The 15463-nt window shown below is 36.8% G+C and overlaps 1 protein-coding gene across 5 annotated transcripts in view; it reads right to left on the reverse strand.

Annotated features, from left to right (window-relative positions):
* The window catches only part of LOC106880139 (voltage-gated potassium channel subunit beta-2), a 223955-nt gene that overhangs the window by 103290 nt on the left and 105202 nt on the right, over positions 1 to 15463 (reverse strand). Inside the window, exon 2 of one of the 5 annotated variants that reach the window (XM_052972029.2) lies at positions 5154 to 5270. The exons of the other annotated variants lie outside the window; for them this stretch is intronic. Within the exon in view, the coding sequence (XP_052827989.1) occupies positions 5154 to 5270 (117 nt within the window). The remainder of the gene's footprint in view (positions 1 to 5153; positions 5271 to 15463) is intronic. 5 annotated transcript variants of the gene reach the window in all.

Below are 15463 nucleotides of genomic sequence, written 5' to 3' on the forward strand. Positions count from 1 at the left end.
ACTATATTTCAGAATTAAGTGAAATAAAATCACCCTGGAAGCAACTGAGAGAGAGAGAGAGAGCTGTGTCCCCAGTCAGTGCTGCTGGGAATACTGGTTAACAGAGTACATATGGAAGTGGGGAGTTCATATATTATATAGACTGAGAGAAAGAGACAGAGGAAACAATAGAAAGAGAGAGAAACAAAGAAAAAGGGTGAGAGGGTGAGAGAGAGAATGATTTAAATCTCTTGATACCAATTTACCTGAGATCAGCCCCGGGTTCTGTAGTAAAAACTTCCTACTTAAAGAGATCTAAATTAAAACTGTCCATTAAAATTTCATGTTAATTTATGTTCCAAACATCAGCCTAATTATGACAAAAGTTATTTTATTTAATTCTTTGTTACTTTCAAAATTATTTTAAACAAAAACAGTGTATTTCAAGAGAAATATAAGAAAATGGTTAATATTTTACTGAGATTCAAATTTCATTTAGTAAAAAAGATAAAAGGAACAAGGTTTCATCCATTATGTCAGATTTGATATTTAAAGTAACAACTGGGTTTATAAATGATGGTAAAATTCACTGGAAATATTTAGTTGAAATAATAAGAAGGAAACAAATGTGAAAATGAATTCTGAGCTTGAGTCATAAGAGATAGATTTTCTTATTACAATATATGGATACAAGTATGACTGGTTTGTCAGAACAGGTGCTTTTTAGGCAGTAAAACTCATCCAGAGTGCTGTACTTGTGTTGTACAGTGTTGTACTTGTAGTCATATATTGTATGAATATACACACACACACTTACACACATACACACACACATACATACACATACATACACATGCATACACACACATGTCTATTATGCTCATTATCGTTGCTTCAACATATTTTTCCAGAGTCAGACAAGATGTATGTATACAGAAATATACATGATATACCACCATCATCATCATCATTCTTTAATCTCCTCTGTTTTTCATGCTGGCATGGGTGGGTTCGTTTGACCAGAGCTGACAAGCAGGAGAGCTGTACCAGGTTCCAGTCTGATTTGGCATGTTTTCTACAGCTTGATGCCCTTCCTAATGCCAATTACTCTATGGTGTGTGCCAGATGCTTTTAATATATCACTGACATGAGCACTTTTATGTGGCACCAGCACAGGGCTCTTGCAACCGAGCCCTTTTCATTAGTAGGGAGTGGCATTAACACTTCTGCTGTGGAGGACGGGTCTTTTTGATGAGTGAAACCCAAAGGAGTAATAAAGGCCATACTTGAAAGATCAAGTTGATGACAGTAAGGGGATCTGGCTGTAATATACTGCTGTAGTAAAGCTTATTTGACTCATGCCAGTATGAGAAAAAAAACACTAAACAAATAAACAAAAACGGTGATGATGATGATATTTTTATTTCCCTTGTTTAAATTCCATTGAACTTACATAATTTACATTTGACAGATATTTGTCCTCATCTTGTTTGTTAACCCTCCAGCCTTCATCAGGTGTCTTGGGGGAAATTTCGAACCTGGATTCTCATTCCTAAGCTATTTTTCGTGTTGTTGTTATTATTATTATTCAGGTCACTGCCTGGAATCGAACTTGGAATCTTGGGGTTAGTAGCCTGTGCTCTTAACCACTACACCGTATGCCTGTAGTGGCTAAGATCGCAGGCTACTAACCCCAAGATTCTGAGTTCGATTCCAGGTAGTGACCTGAATAATAATAATAATAATAATAATAATAATAATAATAATAATAATAACACTGAAAAATACCTTAGGAATGAGAATCCAGGTTCGAAATTTCCCCAATATACCTGATGAAGGCTGAAGGTTATATCAGCTGAAATGTTGTGTTAACAACAAACAAGATGAGAACAAATATCCGTCATATGTAAATAATGTAAATAATTCCTCATCTCGCAAATATAGAACGCCATTGAACTTGATTTGAACTTGCATTCTTTGTGGGGGGTTGATACAGCAGCTACCAACAAAGCACTTCTCTGTCTCTGTCTCTCTCTCTCTCTCTGTCTCTCTCTCTCTCTTGCTCTCTCTCTTTCTCTCTCTTTTCAGTCTCAATTAAATACTACCACAAGATGAAGATGCTGAAAACGACTCCACTGGCTCCAATCTCCTTACCAACAAAGATGTGGATTTGTGCCAAAGTTTGGAATCATTAATACGTTTATTAGTGCCTACTGACCCACACTTCAGGGAGGATGGCATTGGAAGAGGCATTGAAATGGAATATTAGAATTAAGTGGTTCAACCCATGCCAGCAAAGAAAACAGACGTTAAGTGATGATGATGATGGTGATGGTGGTGGTGGTGTTGGTGGAGGTGGGGAAGTGGACCAAACAAAATTTGGGAAAACACTTGGAAAGGAGTCTTTTTTTTTGTTCATATGGAGGAAATCAATAGAACCAAATTGAACTTTACAGAATTTTAGAAGATTCTAAGAGAAAAGAAACATATGATGCACTCAAACATACATATACAGGCAGACACACACACACACACACACAAAAGCATACACACATATATACATAGACACATTTGCTTGTTATTCGGCTAGGGTTTAACATACTTAGAAATGTATAAATACAATGTAGACACACACACACACATTTTACTCCAAATGCTTGAGACACATTAACATTCAGACACACACACACACACACACACACACACACACACACACACACACACACACACACACACACACACATTCCAATGTAAAAGAAAGAAGAACATAATGATGAAAGGAAGTAACTATAAAAGAAATCCTATGAACTTAATGGAATTAGCTGAGTTTTTCTTAGCCTAATTCTTCCCTATTAATTATTTGGAGACAAAGGAGGGAATTCTTACAGATATATTTAACAAATTTTACTTGAGGTACATGTGGCGGTCACTTTGTGCGTGTGTGTGTCACCTAGCTCTCTGTGTGTGTGTGTGTGTGTGTGTGTTCGCCCAACCCCACCCTTGACAACTAGTATTGGTGTGTTTATGTTCTCCTGACTTAGCAGTTTGGCAAAAGAGACCCATAGAATTAGTACCAGGCCTTAATAAAAAAAAAATCGACTTGAAATTCTTCAAGGCAGTGACCCAGCATGGCCACAGTCAAATGACTGAAAGAAATAAAAGATAAAAGATGCTAAAATCTGTTTGTCCATGTAGGCACCATATAGACCAGAAGTTCTCAAACTATTTGGGCCCCCGCCCCCCCCCCCCCCCCCCATGGCCACATAAAACCCTCAACGTCTTCACCCCTATTTTTATGTATAAATAAAAATTTTATATTTTACTAATTAATATAAACTATGAATCATTTGATATTTAATATAATATATAATTTGTATACAATACTATAATGATATTATAATAAATTCATAGTGTCCCCCAATCCACTGCCTTCCTCCCAAAGCCTCCTTTTCCTCTACCGCCAAAACCCTCACTGCCCCCTTTGGCACCAGCGCCCACCTGGACCAACTCAACGCCCACTGGGGTCCACTTTGAGAACTTATGATGCAGACCATTCCTCTTAATCACCCTTAATTTAATGTCTCTTTTTCGGAGCCCAGTACATTACCAATGCATTCAATCCTCATCAGAATCAGATATTTAAGGTGGTGAGCTAACAGAACCACTAGCTCGCCGAGTGAAATGCTCAGCAGTATTTCATCTGCTGCTGCGTTCTTAGTTCAAATTCTGCCAAGGTCAACTTAGCCTTTTGGGGGTTGATGAAATAAGTACCAGTTATGCACTGGGTCGAAGTAATTGACTAGCCCCCTTCTGCCCCCAAATTTTCAAGGCCTTGTGCCTAGAGTAGAAATAGTTAAAATCTTTTAAGGTGTCGAACTGGCAGAAATGTTAGCACACTGGGCGTAATGCTTAGTGGTATTTATCTCTACGTTCTGAGTTCAAATTCCACCAAGGTCGACTTTGCCTTTCATTCTTTCGGGGTCGATAAATTAAGTACCAGTTGCGTACTGTCCCCCAATCTAATCGACTGGCCCCCTTCCCCCAAATTTCAGGCCTTGTGCCTATTGTAGAAAGGATTATTATCAAATAATCCAAAGTATGATATGCGAATGAAATATGAAAGGAAACTGCAAAAACCATCAGCAAATTGGATGTTTCTCATTAAAAGTCCTTGAGGAAAATTCTGAGAATTTGGGACCATGATCTGGTGCTTAGTAAGAGGCACTGGCAATGGAGCCATATAAAAAGCACCCATATTGGTGCCATGTAAAAAGTTTGTGTGCTGGTGCCACATAAAATGCACTCAATACACTTTGTAAAGTGGCTGGTTTCAGGAAGGGCATCCAGTCATAGAAACCATGCCAAAACAGGAAGTTGGGGCCTGGTGCAGCTCTTTGGCTTGCCAGCTTCTGTTAAACAGTCCAACCCATGCCAGCATGGAAAGCAGACGTTGAATGATGATGATGATGATATCAGAAATGAAGAAATCTCAAGAAAAGCGTCTTTGCAAAGACCCCAAGATATGACAGAGGAAAGAAGAATGTAACTGGATGGTGACATCCTGTACCAGTCAGATCTTTTGGAAAAACAAAGAAAAAGGAAAGATGGACATCAAAAGGATGAAGGAGAAGGTAAAGAAGCCCATATGTCAGATGGTATCAAAACCTTTCAGGAGGCCCTGGGAGGTTTTCAATGATCTTTTGGAAATCCTAGTGGTCTCTGCTCAAGTGTTGATGATGTTGATGATGATTCTGATGAGACAAAGATCATGATGATAATGATGATGATGACGATGGTGATGATTCCAATGGCACAAAGATCATCATGATAACAACAATAATGACAATAACATCAACGATGATGACAACAGAAATAATAACAATAATAAAAATAACAACAACAACAACAGTGTTGGTGGTAATGATAGAGTTGGTAGCAGTGGTGGTCGTATTGGTAGTAGAGGTGATAGTAGGGGTAGTAGTGGTGGTAGTGGTTGTGAATAGTAATGATGGTAGTGGTGGTTGTGATAGTAGTGCTAGATAGTGGTGTTATAGTATTGGCAGTAGTTCTATTGTTAAGTGTAAAATAAAAAAGAAACAGTGGTAGTGGTGGCAGGAGTGGAGGGAAAGCTTTGAGGGAAGCCATTCCTAGAATTAACCATTTGCAAGGTTTACCTCATCGTTATCAATTTCTTGTGTTGTAATGGCAGTTTGTAGAGCTTCTTCTCTTCTGAAGGCATCATTAAATTACCACTAATTTCTTTATCTTTTCCATCTACTTCAGTCTTTGGTCTGAAAGGAACAGCGGCAATATAAAAAAGGTTTGTTTTCTCTTAATTTGTTTTACATTTATTTCATTAGGCTTTGCTTTCCTTTCTTTTTATTCATTGTCTAAATAACTACAATCATACAATAGGGGCTCTTTATTCAGAATGAGCTCCTATAAGGGAGAAGTTTACCTGGTACATATCAGTCCAGGGGCATAAACAACCAAGGAGATGGGGTTGAGTGTGGGGATTAGTATCTGACAGGTCCCTGCCAAATGAAAAAACACCACATTCCCACTTTGGATTTTGAGAGGAATCCCCTCCCTCAGAGACCTGAAAATAATCACGTTCAATCTTGCAAAATTTCTCTCGTGGGGTGGGGGTGGGGGTGGGGGGCTGCTACTGCTACTTCCCCATTTTATTTCATTTCCATGTATTTAACATTTATTGCTGTGTTTACAAGCAAAATTTCTCCTGAACAAATGGAATTTATTTTAAGAAGAACAAGATATTTTAGTTTATTTACGAATGTTCAACACATCCTGTTTTTGTACCCAAAATATTCTTTTCTATTCTAGGCACATGGCCCGAAATTTTTGGGGAGGGGGCCAGTCAATTAGATTAACTCCAGTACACAACTGGTACTTAATTTACCAATCCCAAAAGAATAACAGGCTAAGTCGACCTTGGCGGAATTTGAACTCAGAACGTAAAGACAGATGAAATACCATTAAGCATTTCACTCAGCGTGCTAACGTTTCTGCCAACTTGCCACCTTTTTGTACACAAAATATTGCATAATAATTACATGAGAGTTTGTACATAAATATTTCGTACATCTTTATAAAACCCTCATATATCAAGTATCATATATGACTGTATGTATATGAATCACAGGTGCTGCCCACCAGGTTCCACCTGTAATTACCCACCTGTAATTACCCACCTGAACAGATGTCGAAATACCTCAACCCCATCTTTTCTCCTTTAGTTGCTTCCTTCTTATTTCACATCCATGATACCGAATATAATTTTTGACTTTTCAAAGCCATTCTTTTCCCTTCTGGCTCTTCCCACATCCTCTTCATTAAACCATTCTTTGCTGTTATCCCCTACAATGAGGATCTGGCCCTTCCTATCACCTTTTCATTTAATCCTCCTTCCCATATTAGTCCACCCCTTACTCCTAATTCCTCCATCTTTGCACAGCTGTGACCCAAAATTTGAGGTTCATCTCTTCATTTGATACCCTCCTTCCTTATCCCAAGCACCCTAACCTGGGTCCATTAAATTGACCCTAGATCTGTTCCCTCTACTTACATTTATCCCACTACCAACTGCATCCCTTTTCTCTTTTTTACACCCCACCCTCTACTCATCTTCTGTTAGATGTACCATCATAGAGGTCAGCTGTTCTGCAGACATAAATATCTCTTTGGAAATCAAAGACAAAGAGAATATCAGTGGACAACTGCTTCGAAAGCTTCAGCTTCTATATCCAGACAATGAATTCATATTCATACCAATAATAATTGGAGCACTAGGTTTTGATAGTAAATGCTTAAAGGAGACTCTGGATAAACTGGGATTTTCAGAAAGAGAAATTGACTTTCTGATTCGTACATTACAAGTTCAATTTGTGAGTGGAACAGTAAAAATATGCAAGACTTTTCTCAAGTTCCAAATGTTAATGCCATCCCAAAGATGGAGCCTTATATCTTTGTTGGAAACCGGCTCCTTCCTCACTGGAAGATTTATAATAATTAAAAATTAGAAGAGACATACATACATGTATACACACAAGCGCACACACACACACACACACACACACACATATATATACACACATACATATACATGTTGGCTGTCCACTGGCAACCTAGGAAGACCATCACTAACAATTAAGAGCATTGTGCACTCAAGCAAATTTATAATTTACGCTTGTGGCCCAGCTGGAATCTAATGAAGCAGGCTCTTGAGAAACAGACACACCTGCAGATATTGCTGACCAAGCTTCCTCCATTCAACACACACACATGGGCACATGCATGCACACACACACATTGCATTCACACGCATGCACACACACGAATATACACAGTTGTGCACACACACACACATATACACATGAACACACACATATGCATATAGTGAATGTGTATAAGAGAATGTACTAAAAAAATTTCAGTAAGAACTTGATACACGTTGTATGACTGGTGCAATTTATATTAACAAATTACTCATCCATTAATCGTAATTCATTCATTAATCATTACTCATCCATTAATCACTGATATCAACAAGACATTGGGGAAGCTTCTATATGGTTCATTGAACCAAGCAAAAACAGCAGTCAACCATCTTTAAATAAATCCCTCAACGTCTTCAAAATGAGGGCAACTCAATGCAATAAAGAAGCTCCTTCATTTTGTTGTATCCAGCAGGAATCTCTCTTTCTCCGTTTCTCTCTGTCTTTCTCCGTGTCTCTCTCTCCCCATGTCTCTCTCTCTCTCTGTCTCTCTCTCTCTGTCTCTCTCTCTCTGTCTCTCTCCGTGTCTCTCTCTCTGTCTCTGTGTGTCTCTCTCTCTGTCTCCGTGTCTGTCTATCTGTCTCCGTGTCACACTGTCTGCGTGTCTCTGTCTCCATGTCTCTCTGTCTCCATGTCTCTCTGTCTCCATGTCTCTCTGTCTGTCTTCGTGTCTGTCTGTCTGTCTGTCTCTGTCTCCATGTCTCTGAGTCTGTCTGTCTCTGTCTGTCTGTCTCTGTGTCTGTCTGTCTCTGTGTCTGTCTGTCTCCATGTCTCTCTGTCTGTCTGTCTGTCTGTCTGTCTGTCTGTCTGTCTGTCTGTCTGTCTGTCTGTCTGTCTGTCTGTGTCTGTGTCTCCGTGTCTATCTGTCTGTCTCTGTGTCTGTCTGCCTGTCTCTGTCTCTGTCTGTCTGTCTGTCTCTCTCTCTCTCTCTCTCTCTCTCTCTCTCTCCTATAAAACAAATCATTTAGGAAAACAAGAGACCCTGAATTTCAATTCCAATCAATGCATGCAAAAAATCTGTTAATATCTAATTAATAAGTAAAGCAGTGAGCTGGCAGAATCATTAGCATGCTGGGCAAAATGCTTAGCGACATTTCGTCTATCTTTACATTCTGAGTTCAAATTCCACCGAGGTCAACTTTGCCTTTCATCTTTTCGGGGTCAAACAAATAAGTACCAGTTGAACAAAATAGGTAGGGGGGGGGGGGTTCTGAAAGGGGTCTCGGGAGTAGTGTACCTGCCTTCCTGAGCTAATTTTCCACCATATTTCTTAAAAATCGTAGTAGAGGCCTTGGTCTTGGGACCACTCGTGTCTAGTAACTGAGGTTAGGGGTAAGCAAGAGCATGCTCCCTGTAGAAAATCCACCTCCAAAAAAGCCTCATGATAGTAGAGGAGAATGGGCACCAACCAGCCCAATGTTTAGGGTGGGCTGCATCTGCCTACTTTGGTTGCTATGGCATTGGGGTAGATCTGGCCACCCCTGTTAATGGAGATAAAACCCGGATTTAAAACACTGGATGATGAGGAGGATAATGAGCACTGGGGTCAATGTAATTGACTTACCCCACTATTAAAATTGCTGGCCTTGTGCCAAAATTTGAAACCAAGCTTTAATTATTAAGAAAGGCAATGAACAGGTGGAATCGTTAGCAATTTGGACAAAATGCTTAGTGGTATTTTGTTTGTCATTATGTTCTGAGTTCATATTCTGCTGAGATTGCCTTTCATTCTTTCAGGGTCGATAAAATAGGTACCAGTTATGCACTAGAGTTGAGGTAATCAACTGGCCCCTCCCACCAAAATTGCTGGCCTTCTGCCAAAATTTGATATCAATATTTAATTATGAAGAATGTGGGACAGAAAAGTAATTTGTAAACATTCTGTCCATTATGTTGCATGAAATACGCCAGGATTGATGGGGATGAGCTGTCAGAGAACATATTGAAACAATATAAACAACAATATCGATATTATATTGTAATGCTAGTGATATAATGATCGTGTCATTCATAATTCCAGAATAACTTAGATTAGATTAACTTTTGAAATTTATCAGCTTCAGTCAGACTTGAATATGGAATAAATATGTCTGGAAGAAGACTGAATTTTCTAACAATTCAACAGAACAACTCTTATAGAGTGTGTTAATCTTGTCTCCATCTACAAGTGTTGAGCCATTAGACATTAGCAAGCTGCGCTTCTTTAGAGAGTATTGTATGCAACAAGGACAAGAATAATCACTTTGATAAGATATGGATATGCATCATCTTCATCATCATCAACATTTAGCATCAACTTTCCTATGTTTGTGAGCATCATGGGGATCTTGTTGAGGCAGATTTTCAATGGCGAGACGTCCTTATTGCCAACACTATGTGGTTTCCAAGGAAGGTAATACATACATACATTCTTTTATTTGTTTCAGTCATTTGACTGCAGCCATGCTGGAGCACTGCCTTTTGTCAAGTAAATCGACTGCAAGACTTATTCTTTGTAAGAATAGTTGCATGGTTCCGGGTTCAGTCCCACTGCATGGCACCTTGGGTAAATATCTTCTACTATAGCCTTGGGCTGACCAAAGCCTTGTGAGCGGATTTGGTAGACAGAAACTGAAAGAAACCCATCGTATATATACATATACATGTATATGCATATACATATATATACATGCATACATATATACATGCATACATACATACATGCATACATACATACGTATGTGCATACATACATATATACATATACATACATACATATATATATACATATATATATATATGCACATACACACATTATATGTACATATGAATATGCTTTAACTCATTCAAACGATGTTATTGTTGTTGTTTACATTGTCTTTTTATGACTTAGCAGTTCACCAGTTAAATAAAATAAGCATCAGACTGTAACAAATACTTGGCTAACATTTTTCCGTTTGTCATATTGTTGGTACACACAATCAACACTACTCTACCACTACTACTACTACTACTACTACTACTACTACTCTATATATTTGTAACTCTCAGTGTTGCCAGTGTTATGCTGAGAAGGTGTAATAAGACTGAAACATGTTCATTACTTTCTCCACATGACCTTAAAGATATGCTTTGCTTCTGACTGTGTTTTCTAAAAAAAAAAAATTCAGTCAGCTGATATTGTTGGTGTTATCTCCCTTGCTCTGTTTTTTTTTTTTTTAGCTCTGAAAAATCCCTTGACGAAATTTTGTTGAGTTTGTTTTATTAATTGCATCAATAATCCCTGTGAATCAAAGTGTTTCAACTTAATATGGCTGCATACACGAGATCTTCTTGGTGCAGTTTATTTTTCTGTTATTTAGAGCCAAAAGGCTGAATGGTTTCGGGAATGTTGTGTCAAATGATTTGCTAATAGTTTAAAATCACTAATCTTTAATCTTATTATCTCAGCATTAGTTGTATTAATCTGAAATAAGCAGATTATTTATAATTTGGTGAATAGGAAAATTGAAATCAAACACATATTCATTCAATGGTAGGTTATCTGTGATTTAGTTTGTTTAAATCAGGGACATGATATTAAAGGACACACACACACACACACACACATACACACATGTATGAATATATTCTATACATTTCAGCCCAAAGGCTGTGGCCATACTGGAGCACTGCCTGTGTAATCACTTTTTCAATGGCTATTTTTATGTGATTTTGGTGAAGGAAGGAGTTTGGCATTCCTTTCTTTGAGTTTCTTATTTCTTTATTGCCCCCAGGGGGGCTAAACACAGAGGGGACAAACAAGGACAGACAAGGGGATTAAGTCGATTACATCGACTCCAGTGTATAACTGGTACTTAATTTATCGACCCCCAAAAGGATGAAAGGCAAAGTGGACCTCGGTGGAATTTAAACTCAGAACGTAATGGCAGACGAAATACCGCTAAGCATTTCGCCCAGCGTGCTAACGCTTCTGCCAGCTCACCGCCTTTCTTTGAGTTTCTTGCTGTGACATTGGTTCATCTGTGACTTTGGGCAGCAAGAGGTCAAACTACACATTAATATTACAAGTATGTGTGTGTGTGTGTGTGTGTGTGTGTGTGTGTGTGTGTGTCCCTGTATTGCTTCCATAATACATGATAACTGAAAGGTTCTGATTTCCAGTACCCAGTGTTACTTGTTTCAGATCATCACCAGGTGAACCAAGCTTGGTTTTCTTTCGAATACCCTGTGTCTGAATATATTTTGAAATATGAAACGAAAGTTTGAAGAAAACACTTATTTCTATGATCTTTTATTTAAAAACCTTTGTGAACAACAAATGCAAAATGGCTGCTTCAAACTCCTGCCTTTGATTTAATTTCTGGTTCTTGTGGTAATGTTATTATAAAACATCATAAACTCCACAGAATCAAAGTCATGATATTGCATTGCTGCTTAAGCAATGTTCCAAAATAATACTTTTAAGAAATACTTTTAATTAATACTTCTAATTAATATTTTTAAAAAACAATAAATGTGTATGTGGGTATTCATTTCACGTGAGCTTGTGCAGGTTCATACATATAGGTATATGTACACTCATAGACACACATACATACACAGAATAATATATTCATGCATACACAAATACATACATACATACATACATACATACATATATACATATATACATATATATATACATATATAATATATATATATATATATATATATCACTTTAGTTATAATGAAATTGTGTATACTCTTCACAAAAACTAATCTTGTTGCTTGGTGGTGGGTGGAATAAAATAGCTTAATTAAAAGTAAGGAATAAAACATGTTACTTGAAACCAGGTGAGAGTTGTCATTTCTTTGTAAACACTGCCCTCGGCAGATTTTGTCTAACCCATACCACTATTAAAATAGCTGAATAAAAGCAATAACAATGATAATGATGATGGTATTAAAGTTTTAATTCTTTGCCCTATGTGATTATTGATGTAGCCCCTTCCTTTTACAATCAAGGAACCAATGTTCTTGCATAAAAAAATATCACTTGTAGAGAAGTTTATTTAGTGATGGCTATAATCCTATCCAGGGAGATATATTTGTCTGTCATCCACTTCAATAATATGAATGTAAAGCTATGTATCAACTGTATTAGTAAATGGCTCAAGAAATGATTAAATATATTTCTTGAACTCTGAAACTCAAATCAATATCCATTTTTCTGAATTCACAGAAAGTCCTGTAATATTAATCTCTCCCATTATCATTATCTCTTGTCATATTTCTAAAATGGAATCGATATAGATCCTGTTTCACTAATGTGCTAACTATTAATACTATACTTACACACCCTTTGTTGTTGCTGGAGATCGATTCTTTGGAATAAAGAATAAAGAAAAACCCATCTTGTAAGTGTTCTAGTTGCATAACCATTAAATACTTAAAACTTTATGCTACGCAGTGTGGTATGATCTTATGTAAAAGGCATCATTCATCTTCTCTTACATTTTACTTAACTTTTGACGTGGTTAGTGGTTGCATTGACAATGGTTATTACAAATGTTGGAATTCTACATTCCTCTCTAAATTATGTTAAAAGTATTAAGTTATACTTAGTAATTTACTTAAAGAAGTGAGACTGTGTTCAGAGTTTATTTACATCATTCTATACAAAAATGTGTGGAATATAAGTGGCCAAATGGAGTCTACCTATAAATCTGTAATAAGTAGTGTGATGTTTTTGTTTTTTTTTCTTCTTCAGACACATCATCTATATTGCATTAATTCATATACTAGCCAGATTTTGGGGGCGACAGATCAATATAACTGATTCACATCAATAATCACAAAAGTTTAAGAACTGATTCTATTGATCACCCTATTGCATGGAAGGATTATTCTAGTCTATATTTTGAACTGAAGCAGAGAGAGAATCTAATGAGAGCAGATCAGATTTTTCTTTGCACTTTGCTTGAATTGTTGTAAGTTAGCAATTGAAAGGATGACTCAAGATGAAAGAATTGTTTATAGAAAGGTGAGACAGATTAGTTGACAAGAAAACGCAAGATAAATGCCCTCTGCAACTGTAGAAAATGCAAGGATAATAAGCAACAGCAGATGTCATAGAAATGAGAGAAAAGTAATAAATTTTCACAGAGAATCAGTACCGAGAGATGTTGACAGTTGAAAAACTTAACAATATATTTATGTAAATATAAAGAATTGCAGCGTGGAAGGTGTTTATAAGCCATTTAAGAAACACAAAAACCGTTAGATTCACTTCAACATTCAAATTTAATTTGCCAAAATATTTTTGTCGGTTTGAGACCACGACCTGTTCACTGACAAAATTCCGTGCTGCATGGAATTAAATTTAAATATTAAAGTGAATCTAATGGTTTTTGTGTGTTTCTTAAATAGCTTATAAACACCTTCCACACTGCAATTCTTTTTGTTCCAGCACACAATCTCAGATCAGGTCACATGCTATGCAAGTACATCTCCATAATATATAGATATACATATACATAAATGTATATATTCATATATACATACATTTATATAAATATATTAAGTTTTCCAACTGTCAACATCTCTCAGTACTGATTGTCTGTGACGATGTATTACAGATATATATGTATAAATATACATACATATATAGATATATATATGCATACATATATATACATACATATAAATATGTACATATATATATATATATATAAGTATATACATATATAAATATATATATATACATATATAAACATATACACACACACACACACACACACACACACACATATATATATATATATATATATATATATATATATATATATATATATATATAAACCATAAAATGTCAGGAAGCATGAAAGATGAATGCCTTTATTAAACCACTTGATATCCTTAGGATCATGACTGTTTTCTTAAATATATTCACCTCTCATGTCTCAATAATTTCATTGATTGCATCTCTTGGATTTAAACTGCATAGAATTCTGAATTTTACTCGTTTGTATTGGATTAGTATGTGAGATGATAGCCGGGTCAACTAGGGGAACTTCTCTGTGAGATCCACAAGATTCTATGAATTCATATATCGCACTATAAAATGCATGAATGTATGTGTGTGTGTGTGTGTGTGTGTGTGTGTGTGTGTGTGTGTGTGTTATTTTTTAGGATACTGTTTATGCTATGAGTGCAGATTGAGGGAATTGTAGTTTGAGGGAGGGCAATAGCACACAATTTAAATCCCCAGTATTCAGCTAGTACTTATTGACTCCAGACAGATGAAAGGCAAAGCTGACTTTAGAAAGTTTTAAACTCAGAATATAAATAACTATGACTTAATCCTTTAAGGCATTTTGCCTGAAGTTCTAAGAATTGCCCTCTTTGCAAATATTCTTTTCTGTTCCAGGCACAAGGCCCGAAATGTCTGGGGAGGTGGCTAACGCTTCTTATTTCTTTATTGCCCACAATGGGCTAAACATAGAGGGGACAAACAAGGACAGACAAAGGGATTAAGTCGATTACATCGACTCCATTGCGTAACTAGTACTTTATTTATCGACCCCAAAAGGATGAAAGGCAAATTCGACCTCGGTGCAATTTGAATTCAGAACATAACGGCAGACGAAATACCGCTCAGCATTTCGCCCGGCGCGATTACGATTCTGCCCGCTCACCGCCGCCTTTCCTCTTTGCAAATATTGATAAAGGATTTATTATCTTACGATGTGGCGTCCAATGCAGAGTTTTCCTCTTTCAAAACAACAACAATATCCTACAATGCATTTGTCGCGCTGGGGCTGTCACCAACAGTTGCGATTCTTGATTAGTGTACAAAGAAAATCCACTTCATAGATACTAAAACCTGCAAGATCCTGACATCAACAAGCAATTTCTGCAGAAACAGTGATACCAACAGACTATCATCTCGCAAGACAAAAAGAGTAGAGGAGGTTTAAGACAATACAAACAGTTTTTGAGTGCCTAGGATATCGTTTAGACAACGCCAGTCTAAAACTGTAACAAAAATAAATTCATTGACCAGATGCTTAAAAAGTGAAAGGAAAACCATTGTATGAGTCGGTAGCCAGCTTCTTCCAGAGAATCTTCCATAAAATTCCAGAATTACAAGATGAGCTCGCAAAAGAAGAAAAAAAAACCCTACAAAAACAATCCATACTGTATATAAAAAAAAGAAAAATGGTGGG

This window comes from Octopus bimaculoides, chromosome 12 (assembly GCF_046866305.1).
Source record: "Octopus bimaculoides isolate indiv1 chromosome 12, ASM4686630v1, whole genome shotgun sequence".
Lineage (NCBI taxonomy): Eukaryota > Metazoa > Mollusca > Cephalopoda > Octopoda > Octopodidae > Octopus > Octopus bimaculoides.